At 48.4% G+C, this 13,720-nt stretch overlaps 1 protein-coding gene across 3 annotated transcripts in view; it reads left to right on the forward strand.

Moving 5' to 3' along the window:
* LOC119402388 (E3 ubiquitin-protein ligase Mdm2) overlaps nt 1–13,720 on the forward strand; it is a 61,604-nt gene that overhangs the window by 24,716 nt on the left and 23,168 nt on the right. For all 3 annotated transcript variants that reach the window (XM_037669525.2, XM_037669527.2, XM_037669526.2), the window contains 4 exons: nt 1,193–1,380; nt 4,599–4,865; nt 10,971–11,075; nt 13,196–13,519. In XM_037669525.2, the coding sequence (XP_037525453.1) occupies nt 1,193–1,380; nt 4,599–4,865; nt 10,971–11,075; nt 13,196–13,519 (884 nt within the window). The remainder of the gene's footprint in view (nt 1–1,192; nt 1,381–4,598; nt 4,866–10,970; nt 11,076–13,195; nt 13,520–13,720) is intronic.

Raw genomic sequence — 13,720 nt, forward strand, 5'->3', positions numbered from 1 at the left:
CATATGAATACCTTTCTATGCACTTGCTTTGATGAGATGGGGCATTGTTGAAGGACAAATCCATGTTCTGGTGACAAGCAGGGTGTGAGATTGTGTATTAAATAAGAGGAACTGAAGTGCTTATTTTGGCAGCTTTGTTATGTGAGAGTTCAACTGTACCTGACGGTTCTATTCAAGCAAGTTTACGTCAATTTATTGGAAAGTTACTGTAGCTGACACTGCCAGCCTTGGAGATGTGCACACGCTGATGTGATATATTCCAAAACGGCCTGATAAGTGGCTTACGAACGATATGATAAAACGTCTGTGCAGAAGTTGTCTTTGTGTGCCATGCTGATACAGCCCAACATGTTCATATACCCAATGTGTCCAATGCAGCACAATGTGATATAGCCCAATATGCTCATTGTTGTCAATTTTACTTTCACAACCATGGGCTAAATGATGGCGAGGCAATCTGCACACACTGCATAGCACCTGTGACCAATTTTCAAAGTACTTTGGTCACAAGTGGGTCGTTGAAGCTCTGTGTGCTAATGCAGAGCATGAGGTGTACTTTTGTAATAAGCGTTTGAAAAATTTGTTTGGGAGAAGCCAAATCCAGTTTTGCTGCACGACACACCCACGAAAGTAAGATTTGACACCGCTACGTTTGCACAAATGTCGGGATTGTCTGCACCTGCGATGCTTGGAATCCTGTTTTCTAAAAACTAACCGCTAGAGCTGATTTTAACGTAAGGGACAATTTCTTCATGCGCGTTTCTCTTCTAACCGTGACAAGCAGGAAGCTGTGGTTGTATGAGAGTGTGACGTGATAGTGCGATGTGCGTTGGTCGTTTTCATTCTTTTTGACAAAAAAAAAGTGGAAGGTGGCTGGAAAAAAGAAACAGAGATACATGCGTCTGACCTCAAGGCCAACCTTGGTAATCGTTGGTTTGACATTTCTGTTCCCACAACGACCAGCGCACGCCACTTTTTTTCTGACTGGACAACTGCTAAACCTGCATTGCATGGTTGTGAATGAGTGAGTGACTGGTTTGTTTGTGCCTTCTCATTTTGCATGTCGAGATAAGGGAGTACATTGCTTCTCTCATTTCTCGCCGCACTGAGACAATGTCACAATGCTGTTCTGATACATTTTTTTCCCATCTTTCCTGTCACCTTCCCTCTGTGGGGTCTTTCGAACCTTTAGGAACGTTAAAGCGGGAACTTGAGTCCGGCGCCAACGGCACCAGCGACGCGCAGGCCTGCAAACGTGCGTGCGTGGAAGCGGATTCCACGAGTGGCGCAAGTGCTCAGGGCGTGTCGTCCCCCGTGCGCCTTCACATACCACCGTCTCCGGGCTATGACAGTGGCCCAGAGACGGAGTACAGCTATCAGGTAAGAACAAAAGGGAGATCGTTAGGTTAGACACCACCTAATGAATCCTACAGACAAGCCAAGGAAATCATAGGGGCATTATTTGTTGTCGCTTCTAACTGTGGTGTAGTAGTTATGACATAAACTGAGATGTATTGAAATGAACAAAAAAAAGTCAGTTTCGCCGCAACGGCGAAGCAATGAATGCGATAGCAATAAATTGGAATCTAACGCGAAGAACGGAAAGCAGCTCGAAATTGCCAGCGCGTCGCTCGAGCCCAAAGGATGCACGAAAAGAACGCACACAGGACGAGCGCAAACTGTCATGCCTCACAGCTCGACACTTGAAGTGCACTGCTCAAACATAAAGCGGGACGCATGAAACGAACAGGTGCACACAGGACGAGCGCAAACTAACTGTCACAGTTGTTACTTATTTCTGTTTGAACAACGCGCTCCTTTCGCGAACACGGCTGCTGCAGCGAGCAAAGTGACCTTCGTACGCTCTGTGACTTCAGCGCGAACGTCGCGGGGAAAGCACAAGACATACAACCCCCCCGCTGCCACCCCCTTCTTTCCTCGAGATAAGCACACGAACGCGACCACGCCCTGTAGGGCGAAGAGCAACAGCGTTCGCAGGAGCGGGGCGACAATCTTTAAAGCGTGCAATGCGTGCACGTCGCGCCATCTATGTGGTGACTAAGAAAGCATGCTGAGATACATGGTGTATATACGCCTCGCCTAGTGCACGCCGACGGAAGCGCCATAGGCGGCGAACTCAATCATTGCTCTCGGGAAAGCAAGCAGACGGGCGCCGTGGTTTCCTACGTCGTTGTACGTGTGTATCCGCGTTGTTCACGTTTCCGTAGTGAAATAAGCAACGTTCGTCGTGTGTGTGTGGTGGCCGAAACTTCAAGAGATGTCGAATAACAATTGCTGTGGAGTGGAGTGCTCAAACACCTACAAAAACGCGCCCGGAACACGGTTTTACTCACTTACCACAAGGCCTCCTGAGCAAGAGCGACGGAAGCAATGGATCGCCGCTGTTCGTTGGCAAAGACGAGCCGCTTCGTCATTGTGCGGGTTAACACGTCGCTTCTTGTTCTAATGCTTTCGTTCTGCCATATCGGTGCTCGCTGGATGCACTCGACCATGTTGACACTGGTAGACGACCAAAGTTATCAGCCTGAGCATGCGTTTGTTCGGTTCGACCGCCGTGCAGGGCACTTCGCTCAAACGTTCTATATTTCAGAAGTGTTGTAGTTCGGGCGCGTTGGTCATCCATGAACTTAGCTTGTACTAGCGCAGTACATGTACTGCGCTATTACAAGCTAAGTTCTATATTTATTATTTACAGAAACAGAAATGCAGTAATGGTTGACTTCAGAAAGAACAAGAAGTGATTGAGACGTCACCTTTGTAAACAAAACAAAGCGGATGTTCACCACGAGCTGCACCTCATAGCTGGATCTTGTTACGCTGGTCTGCGCGACGCACCTTTGATATTCACAGGCATGACGATTCACTCCATGCGGACGTACGTTCTCCTCCGCTGTCGGTCATCACATGTCTTCACGGCGACCCTCTTCAAAACTTGTCACTGTCGTCTCTTGATACTTAACTCACAGAACTAGATCATCAAACAACGCGTCTTCTGCGATCGAGCGAACGATGCTATCACTAGAACGACATAACTTCTTCGCCGACTAACTCCTCACTGACTGACTCTGGCCCCGCGCGCTTGCTGCGCTTGCATTGCCTGTATCGGCTCATGCCTGGGTTCGGGAAGGTGCGTAGGATTCGTCTGGGCGTAGCACAGCGAAAGCTAGGGAAAGGGCAAGATCCTCTGACGGTGCCGCTGGCTCGGCTTTGCTTTCTCGAATATCCCGGTCTTTCGCGTTCGTTGGCTGTGTCGGTGGCGTCTTCTGCGGAGAGGGTAAGAGCCGCACGGGCGCACTCCCAATATTTGCTGTGGCACTCTACTTATTTGCTGGCGGCGATGGCGTACGCTAGGAGATGCAAACTTGTACTTGGTGTTTAATGCGTACTATCGTTTAGTGCGTAGTTGTGCCGCGTTCCCGGCAGGTACGTATTAACGAGGTTTCACTGTAAATAGCTCGCCGTTAGCAGGCTGAAAGACGGTACTGTTTGTGGCCTAACCGTCTTACGCCGCAGCTGCGAAGCGAGAGGTTGCCCGTTCGATTCCGTGCGTCGGAAAGTTTTTCTGAATTACTTTTCTTTGTGGCTTTTATATATATATATATATATATATATATATATATATATATATATATATACACACACACACATACATACATACATACATATACGGTGGCGACGGTGACGGCAAAAATCAGCCGAGACTGTCCATATAATTGCTATCGCAATAAAAACACTTTCGCTGTAGCAGTACGTAAGCCCACAACCTTCAAATGACACGTCCGATGCTCTACCAATTAAGCGATGGTGGCGGACGTTTCCCCATTCACTTTGCTGGGTATTTATGTGCGTGTAATTCCTGGGAGTGTTAGCCAGTACTGTTCATAGCCAAGGCAGCGATTGTGGAACACTTTTTGCCGGAGCATTGCTTCGTATAATGTTTGTTGCGATCACAATAATTTCTTTGCCCTTGTGGTGAAACCTTCATTTCTTTTAATTTGTTCAGTATTAGGGGAGTTATAATTTCAGCCGACCCGTTTCTTTCTCCTTTTATTGCCATGAGTGTGCTGTAAGCTAACACCGGTGATGGGTGATGTGCTGCTCAAGATGCGCTGCCCCAAACCTCATGTTGCCATGCGTCATGGATTTTTAACATTTTCTCTTCATTTTTCTTCAAATGTATTGGTCGCTGCTTCTGGTTCCGATGTGTATGGTGCCCTCTGAGGGCTGCAGTACTTATACAGTGCCCCAGGGTTCGTCCGATAGCATGTTGTTAGTGAAATCAGCCAGTAATCTTGGGCTCGCTTGCTGTGTTGTTGCTGATGACATTAGGCAATCTTTGGGGGTTCTTGACGTGAAATTGTGAAATTTTCTGCACAACACAGTGAAAAAATATTGGGCTCGCATGTTCACAGGAGCACAGGAGCATTGACTGCAAATCGGCGTTTTCTGACTGAGCTCAGAAAGTGTGGCAGGGTCCCTTTAATCTTATTCATCATTCATGTGTGCAGACCATGTGTCCCCAAATGATGTGTCCTCTGACAGCATTGCATGCTGCCCTCTTCTCATGCATCGTTCAGGGTCACGAGACTGAGTTTGTCAAAGACACGAGTGACGACCTCTGGTTCCTCGAGGAATCCTCGTCGGACAGCGTCTCGTCTGACGGCGAGGCCACCCACCGCCGGCTCTTGCGGGTGGCAACCTTGGCAGCCGAGATACTGCAGTGTGAGGAGGAAGGACGCAACAGCGACGACTGCCCGTTTGAGGTCGAGTACGAGATAGAGGAGGAGTCGGACCACGGTGAGGCCAGAAAGGCAGGCAGCATCTCTTCCGACAGTGACATTGAGGTGAACGACTATTCTCACATTGTCGTGCGAGCAGTAGTAGTAGGATTTTTTCTTCTATGTGAGCGATTGTAGAAACTTCTTTCTGGCACCATCATACCCTTCGTAGTATCAGTCTGTAACCGGGACCCAAGCTAGTACCATTCGTTTTCTCTGCAATAGCTTAAAACTGATTGTGTTTTGCTGCTAACGTTGAAGTCGTGGGCTCGTAACTTCGCTTCCACAGAGAACACAGATGTTGTTCTGCTTGATGGTGAGTTTAACTTCTTTCAATCTTTAGTGCAACTTTGACGAGTGTGCGAGGTGATGTGCTTTGCACGTGGTTAGTATGACTACATATGTCACTGTATTTTTTTAGAGTAAAGTTACTTGTGAGTGGCGGCCTTTTATGTTCTGTCTTGAATCCTTTCTTGGTGGTTACGCATCCTTTTTGTATTTCACTACATTGGCACAATAATGACTGAAATGTAGTATGCCATATTTGTGCAAAAGGGCAGATCCATAGTGCTGTGACATATTTTTTTAGCATACTTCATACTTTAGCATACAGCATACTTTAGCATATTTCACTACATTGGCACAATAATGACTGAAATGTAGTATGCCATATTTGTGCAAAAGGGCAGATCCATAGTGCTGTGACATATTTTTTTAGCATACTGGTTGGTGTTGCTTGCTGAACCTGAAAAACCAATTGTTCATTCATTTATTCACTTATCAGTGATTCCACTCCTGCGCCAAAGTGCACCAAATTGTATTTACTGCGCCATCCTGATAATATCGACGAAATTTGCGCCAAACTGCGCCAAAGTCTCTGGTTTGGGGGCGTCTATCACCGGCAATCACATCGCCGGCGCGTCAGAACATGTGCAGCTCAATCTTGGGGCTGCCAATAAAGTCGCAATTATGGACCAAGAATTATTCCGCTGAATAAATAGCGCTCGCGCGTGCGTTCCGAGTAAGCCACGATGCCATGCACGGTGCCGACGCAGCTTCTGTTCTGCAAGTCGGCTCGACAGCAAAACGCGCTCTCCGCAGAGGCTCGTGACGTCTAGGCCTATCGGTATCGAGAAAGTGCGACGGCGATTCATCGGCGGACGTCGTCTGTTCCAGAAACGCTGCTGATAGCTCGTTTCAAGCGTCGCACGGCACATAAGGAAATCAATGTTGCAGTAATAACTGCATGAGTGCTGCTAAAATGTCTGTCACTTCTGTTTCCGGACATCACGGAATGAAATCTGGGATCGCTCGCAGTAGATATATGGGACAATATCGAATTTTCCTTGCTTCGCGCTTATGGAAGAGCACGCGAACAATGGAAACGCAAAAGTGCGGAGAGCTGGGCTTGTTGGTTGAACATGATTAGAAAACCAGCGCAAAACCACAGGACACACAGGAAGGGGACACACAGGACACACAGGAACGCACGAAACGCGTTGACACTTTTCCTCAGATATACTTTATCCGAGTATCTTCATCCAGAACAGCTTTTTCGTAATTCCTTCCGCCAGCACGTCTGAGTTTGTAATCACTCTGCGGTATATATCAAAACGTTTATTGAGGGAAAAAAGAAAAGAAAAAAGTGTTTAGGGAGCGGGTGGGTGGGGCCCCCATTCCAGGGCTCCACTGGCTTGAGCGGCCCGCCGCGCCTGGTCGAGGAGCAGAGGCGTAGCCAAGGGGGGGGTTGGGGGGGTTCAAACCCCCCCCCCCCCGAAAATTTTCAGTTTTGCTTGCGTATATAGGCATGCACACATACAAACGCACGCACGAACATACATAAAGTATGGTTGAACCCCCCCCCCCCCCGAAAAAAATTCCGGCTACGCCCCTGTCGAGGAGTGCTAGTTGCACCAACCGATCCCCGCTGGCGAGCAAAGTCTCCCACTGCTCCCTTCCGGAAATTTTGCCGGCTATTTGCGGCGAGTTAATTTCGGGTGGCCTGTTCTGGCAATCCCACGTTATGTGGGCGAGAGTGGGCCTGCCTCCGCACCACGGACAGCTATCGCTGTACATTGTGGGGTGAATGGCACGTTTCAAAGAAAGGTTCGGATATGTATGTGTTTGTACACGGCGCCAGTCGTAAGAGTCCCGCCCGGATAGATCAGGGTGGGGTGGACTGTACTGTCGTCGCTCAAGCCGTTGGTGCTCAAGGATGTCTCGCGGTAAGAAAGGGCTTTCGTTGGAGTGGTCGGCCGCTCGGCTGATAAAAGCACGAGCTGCGCCGTCCGCTCTCTCATTGCCATCGAGTCCTGCGTGACCCGGGCACCAGATGATCGCAATTCGGGGGAAATCCTGACACGGTGTACACAGATGTCGCCCGATCCGGTACCAACAAGTACGCCCTCGCAGTCGTAGGAGTGGCCGAAAGTCAAGGGCTTCTGACATGCGCCACTACTCGAGCTGCGTCCGCGAATACCGCAGAAGCTTCAGCCATCGCGCTAGCTATTAAAACTAAGGATATCCTGGGGCAATCATCACTTATTCTTACCGATTCCAAGGTCGCATGTAGACTCTTTCTCACCGGGAGACTACCACACAGCACCATTCGCCTATTAGGACCCGACCTAATGCAGGACTCTGCGGTAAATACCCCCTAAAAAGCCCTGCCCTTTCGAGCTCACGTGCTAGGGTTCCAATTCGAATTTTTTGCTTGCTTTTTTTAAAAATGTCATCTCATTAGTAAAATCATATCTCCTGATCGGAGCAGCCGCAAATGCGCAGCTGTCAGTAGCGGGCCCGTCGCTCCGTCGCTGACGGCCCACATTGAAGCGGCTGCGCCATGTTACACATCCGCCCCTCGCCTTTGGAGGTCAATAGCTAACGGTTAAAAAAACCCAGTTTCGCTTAAGAGCGAAGCAATGAATGCGATACCAAAAAATTGTATTGTGAAACGAAGTAAGACTAGCACCTAACTCTTTTGGATACGATCTCGCGTAACTCAACAAAACCCTGGTGTAAGGGAATATGGCCCTCCAGGAACCGAATCGTTTTCTTGCTCTGAGTTCTCTAAACACGAAGTAAGCGTTGAGAGCACAGCAAGTTTACGAGCCGTCTCCTGATGCCTCGAGATAGCGTGCGCGCAAGCGACTGCGCCCTTCGATCGATGCAGTCCCCCCCCCCTTCCGCTCCCCTGGCGTCCCTTCATGCTCCTTGCGAAAGACGGGCGGGGCGTTTCCTCTGTTTGATGAGCAATCAACGGCAGGCCCGCACGCGGGAAGGTGTTATCTCATGCGCTGTCCGTGCGACGGAGACAGACGGCCGGCTAGTTTAATCTCCGCTTCAGCCGCGTTCGTCGCCAGCGCTCGCGAGCTTTTACCCGCGGCTAGAATGCGCGTGGTGATATTATTAATTTGGACTTTATACGGAAAATTGCGGCAAGAGTGTCCATATAATTGCTATCGCAAGGGTCAATGTACGGGGCAGATTTTGCACCCCCCCCCCCTCTTAGGTGATTAGGGGAGGGGGGCGGCCGCCCCCCCCCCCCCTGTGCGCACGCCTATGTTCCTGAGATGATTTTTTCCATGAGATTTGCAATGAATCGAAATATTTCTAGCCTTCATAAGAGCCCCATAATAGTACTCAGGTGCTTGAATGTTAATGCAATATGCTTCTGTATTGCACTCCAGGATGTAAAAGTCGCTGCTCCAAAGTGCTCCCAGATGCAAAATTATCTGCTCCAAAGTGCTCCAAGATGAAAATTTTGCTGCTCCAAAGTGCTCCAAAAAGGAAATTTTGCTGCTCCAAAAATTGCTCCAAATCAGAAGTCCTCGGTAGCATCACTGACTTATGAATACCTCAAGGGTTTCAGAGGGTCATTACATGATTGATGAGCAAAGAAAAAAAGAACAGCAGCAGTTCACAGTTAAAATGACGAGTAATGGTTCTTTATGGCCATATTAAGTTGAGCAAAATTTGTTGACATGGTGATATGGGCAGGAATCTTGTTCTAATCTTGCGCCATCTGAAGAAAAAAGTATTTCTGGAAGGTCTTTGTTCGGGTGTGTACAGGATGGACGGCATTCGGATAACCGTGTCGCGATGTCCGATGTGCTGGTCTGATGACTGCATTGTCTGGTGGCGAGGAATGGAAGGACTTATAGTAAAGGCACAGGCATGAAATTATATGGCAAGAGGCAAGATGAAGAAGCTTTTAAGCAATGACACTGCTCTAAAAAATGTTTCTTTATTTCTTGATTGATTTCTTGATTTTTCTTGATATTTCTTGATTGATTGATGAAACTCGGCGACTTTATCTATATTAATGTGCTGATTTCAAATATGCAATTACTCTAGTATCATCGGTAGTTTTTAAAAATGCAAGACATTTCATGTGCCTGTTGGGGAACAAGATTATTTCTAAACTCGGTGCGTTACAAAGGAAATAAGCATTATCACGATAACCTGGAATCAGAACTGTGTGCAGTGCAACAAAATGGATGTTCTAAAGCCATTTGAACAAATGTTATGGTATGTTGAACATTTGTGAGTGAGTCAGTTTCAAGCTGTAATCTCACTCGTGAATGTTCAACATACCATAACTTTTATTATAATGGGTTTAGAACATCCGTTTTTGTTGCTCTGCACACAGTTCTATTTCTGGGTTATCGTGATATGCCCATTTGCTTTGTAAAGCACTCAGTTTAGAATTAATCTTGCTCCCCAAAAGGTACATGAAATATTTTGTAGTTTAAAAACTGCACATCATGCTAGAAAAATAATTGCATATTTAAAATTAGCACACAAATACAGTCGCCGACCGTTTATCCGGACGCCGAAAATACGGACATGCTCGTTTATTCGGACACCTTCGCGGCACCGCCACTCGTCCCATTGAAGTAATGTAAACTCACGACCGAAAATTCGGACGCCCCACAGCCCGCCGTTCGATTTTTCGGACTCCGGCTGGCTGATAGAGTGCGACGTTGAACGCCATAACAAGCTGTCAGCAATGTTTACAATATTTTTACTAGGTTGCCAGCACTGAAATGTTGCACTGGCTATAACTGGAGATCGTGCCAGTGTCAAAAATCCACGCAGAAGTTACCAATCTCGAAGGCTATGTTTGTTGGCTACACGTAACGGTTGCCTTTTGGCTTTAGCCAGTCACGTATCCATTGAACGGCTACCACGGCCAAACAGCAGGCCAAGCCAAGCCAAGCTTGGAATCGGCTCTGTGCGGCGTTTGAGGCGAATGACAGCGCGTACGAGTACGACGCGGATCCTAATTCGGACGAAGAGAGTACGAGAACAGATTACAGAAGCGCTGCAACATCAACTAGACCAACATCGTTTCCTTTTGGCGTGCGAGGGTTTGCGTTCTCATGTTTCTGTGGCTAGGCCTGATCTGCATCCCGAGCTTTGTGTCCTGCTCGTGCGAGGCCTGATCTGCTGAAATTGCTCCGACGCTGCCCGTTCCATGTGCGCCGTCGGAACTAAAGAAACGCGGCAACTACAAGGCCCTGACGACGGCGAAAAAAAGCGGCGATTATTCACCAGGTGGAAGTTGCTTGGGAGTTTTCGCCGAGTTGGGCGATGAGATCATCCGTCAGCTACTCGAACCAGCGCATGTGGACAGTGACTGCCGTGGTGACGCACCTACCACACCACAGCCATCAAATGCGGATTTTAGCGTAGGCTGTTGCAGTGCTATTGCCGACCCGCAGGGGTGGCCAAACATTGGCTGAAATACAGGCCGACTTGGTCGCGCGTAAGCGTACATGTGTACAGACGCGCACTAACAAGTTTTTTCCGGCCGCTGGGCCAATAAAAGTGCTTTTTTCTGGTGAATCCTTTTTTTCGGACTCCCGATTATTCGGACTTTTCAGCGGTTCCCGCCGAGTCCGAATAAACGGTCGGCGACTGTATACATAAACTCAGAAAGTTTAATCAAAATCGATCAAGAAATAAAAAAATTTTTTTGCAAGTGCCATGTCGCCCTTAAACTGAGACTTTGCTGTAGCCACACTTATGTCAGTTGAGTAGTTCGAGGTAATGAATCAGAAAGCACGGTTCCTGATGGATTCAGTTTAGCACTTAAATGGCTAATCGCACACCGAAGTCTTCTTTTTGGACTTGTGTGAACGGACCTTTTCATTTTCCTTCATGCAGGAGGTGGCCCAGGCAGAGATCCTCATTTGTGTCAACGACGACGACGCACAGTTCTGGGCTGACTCGTCGGACAGCTACTCCTCTGACTCCGAAATCGGGGATGCGGTGAGTTAGGCGAAACTGCGGTGTCCATTCACGGGACCTTTTTATGCGGTTAAAGGAATGCTGAACAAAACTTTTGCCGCCGAGACTTTCAGCCCAAATGAAAGCTTGGGTGCTGAAATTGGTCGACGCAGCCTCGTTTTCAGGTAGAAACTAGCAGAGAATAATTATTTTAATGCGTTTTTCACAAACTGTTATGTCTTGCGGCTGCATCTTGAACTAGAAGAGGAGACGTTTAACCTGCCAGAAACGGAAATGCCAACTATGCCAGCCATTGCTTGCATCTCTTAACCTGTTTAGGTCCCACTGTAGTCCCTAGAACCACTACAAACGGCATCACCAGTGAACAGCGCTCCTGAGTGGGGCACGTCTCAGCACCTGTGTGGATGGGGCAAAGTGGGATGCAAAGGAGAGGTGGAGAAAGGGAACCAGCAGGGCAGGAAAGTGTGCAACCTGCTTCCACTACCGGCACGTCTGACATCGCGACCGTTCCTTGTGTGCTGGCATGCAGCTGCTGCGCGCTCACAATCCTCCAACAATAAGGCCAACTGTTCAAAACTATGTGAAATGGCCTCAGTTTATCGTAACAGTCGCGTCTTTCGAGTTGTATTGAGATTGCCTTGTCATTTTTTCACATTTTTGTTCACTATCCTTTTAAAATCAGACAAGTGGTGCTATATCGGATATTGTCCAATTCCGCCTTATTTCAAGAAATTCTGTAGTGGCTGCATTTTAAGCCAATCAGAGAGGTCCTAGCAGCCCTCCTGGGCCAGTTGGAGCCCACAAGATGGGGAACTCAACAACACAGTGCAGTTCTCCAACAAGAAATATTTGCGAACTGCTTCCACCAAGCCCGGATAACAAAAGAGGTTTGGGTGGTTCAGGCTGAGGTAATTGACACCGGAGAGAAGGAGCCTTCAGGCCCGCCCGATCTCGCCGAAGCTTGGGTTTCTCTGCGCATGAATGGAGGGGCCCTGGACGACGTGCAGCATTGTGATTTTTGGATATGCGGACAACTGCGTCAACACTGCTGAGGAGATTATAGAAGGAGCTCTGGCAGAAAGTGTCCAAGACCACGGTGACGACGACGTACCTTCGGAGGCCGACTTGTCATGCGCTTCGCCTTCCGTGAAGGAAGTGCTGGATGCCATTGACGTTTTGTGCTGCGCCGCGGGCTTGCTGGATAATGACGGAGCAGCGTTGTGTTCCTTGATGTCCTACGAACGTGTAGTGCTGCCATCCATCATGAACAAGCAACAAAGCAAAATCGCACAGTTTTTTGCTGCAAAATGTTTTGGGTGAGCTCTGCCATCGGTTACTTTTTTTGCTTGTGTTTCTTTTTCGAATTTTCGTGCTGAAACTGCGTATAACGAAAACCTCTTCATAACGAAATCTTTCGGGAATATGACAATTTCGTTATATCCAGGTTTAATTGTACATCAGGAAACGGGAGAGATGAACAATTCTTCATTTTCGTTGTGAACTGTATGTGTGGTTCTGTGGAGTTCAAGAGGGCGAGCAGGTAGTGAACTTCATCAGACTTCACTAAATAGAAACAATTGTCCACATAGTGCACAAACAACTTATCGCTTTTCAATGTCTTCAATCAGGAGGGCTGCCACTGTGGCCAAGATTGCGGCCCCCATAGCGGATCCGCTGGTCTGCTTGTAGAACTGGTTGTTGAACGAGAATTAAGTTCTTGAAACGCAAAATTTCAATATCTGAAAGATCCGATCAACTGAGTGTTCTAGCGTTCAGGGTGGGTTTTGATGACAATGACTGTGTGGTGTAGTTCGATGTGGTTTCGCTTTTCACTAGCATGCCCGTCCCCATCGCCGCATCCATGACGCAGCGGTCGCTCGAGCACTACCCCACCCTGAACGATAGAACACCGCTTTCAGTGGTGTTCGGCTGCAGACCCTGCATCTGCAGCCGACACACAATCACAAACTGGTTGTCCTTGATGTATCATTTCCTCAGGCCGGCATGTATATAGACATATTTCTTTTTCACCTGAAAGATGTTGCCAGGATGCTGTCTTGTGCTTTTGCTGTCGCATCTAGCAGCCGGTTTATAAAATGCCAGTGCGAACCTCATGACGGGCGTGGTACTCGTGGGGGCAGGACCTGTGGCAGTGCAGACTGTGCGGCATGGAGTGCGAGCCCCACGGCATGTCGGCCGTGCAACGGTACTGCACCGCCTGCTGGAAGGAGCGGTTTGGGTGGTTGCCAGACCGAGAGGAGCGACACCCGCCACTGAAGAAGCGTCGCAGGGTGCAGCGCCGCAACAGCAAGGGAGCAAGGAACCGCCGGGCATCAGTCGTAGCGGGCATCAGTGGCGTCAACTCCTCGGACCGGCCACAGCTGAACAGTGCCGGCGAAGAAAGTCGGCCAGGGTCGTCTGGCGACAGTGCAAAGTCTTTCTCGGAAGCGTGTGGCAGCAGTTCGGTGAGTAGCGCATATGCTTTTTCAGTTGCGAATGATGTCACTTGAAGCAGCTAGACGCTAATAGAAAATAGCTGTAGCATACCATGAGCGAATTCCACCCCATCCTTCTATTTTCATCGCTGGAGAACCTCTCTTAAACTATGAATCGTTGTTCATAGTTTTAAACGATATATATAATTTTCATGATATATTGCCAGGGCA

Source organism: Rhipicephalus sanguineus, chromosome 8 (genome assembly GCF_013339695.2).
Source record: "Rhipicephalus sanguineus isolate Rsan-2018 chromosome 8, BIME_Rsan_1.4, whole genome shotgun sequence".
Lineage (NCBI taxonomy): Eukaryota > Metazoa > Arthropoda > Arachnida > Ixodida > Ixodidae > Rhipicephalus > Rhipicephalus sanguineus.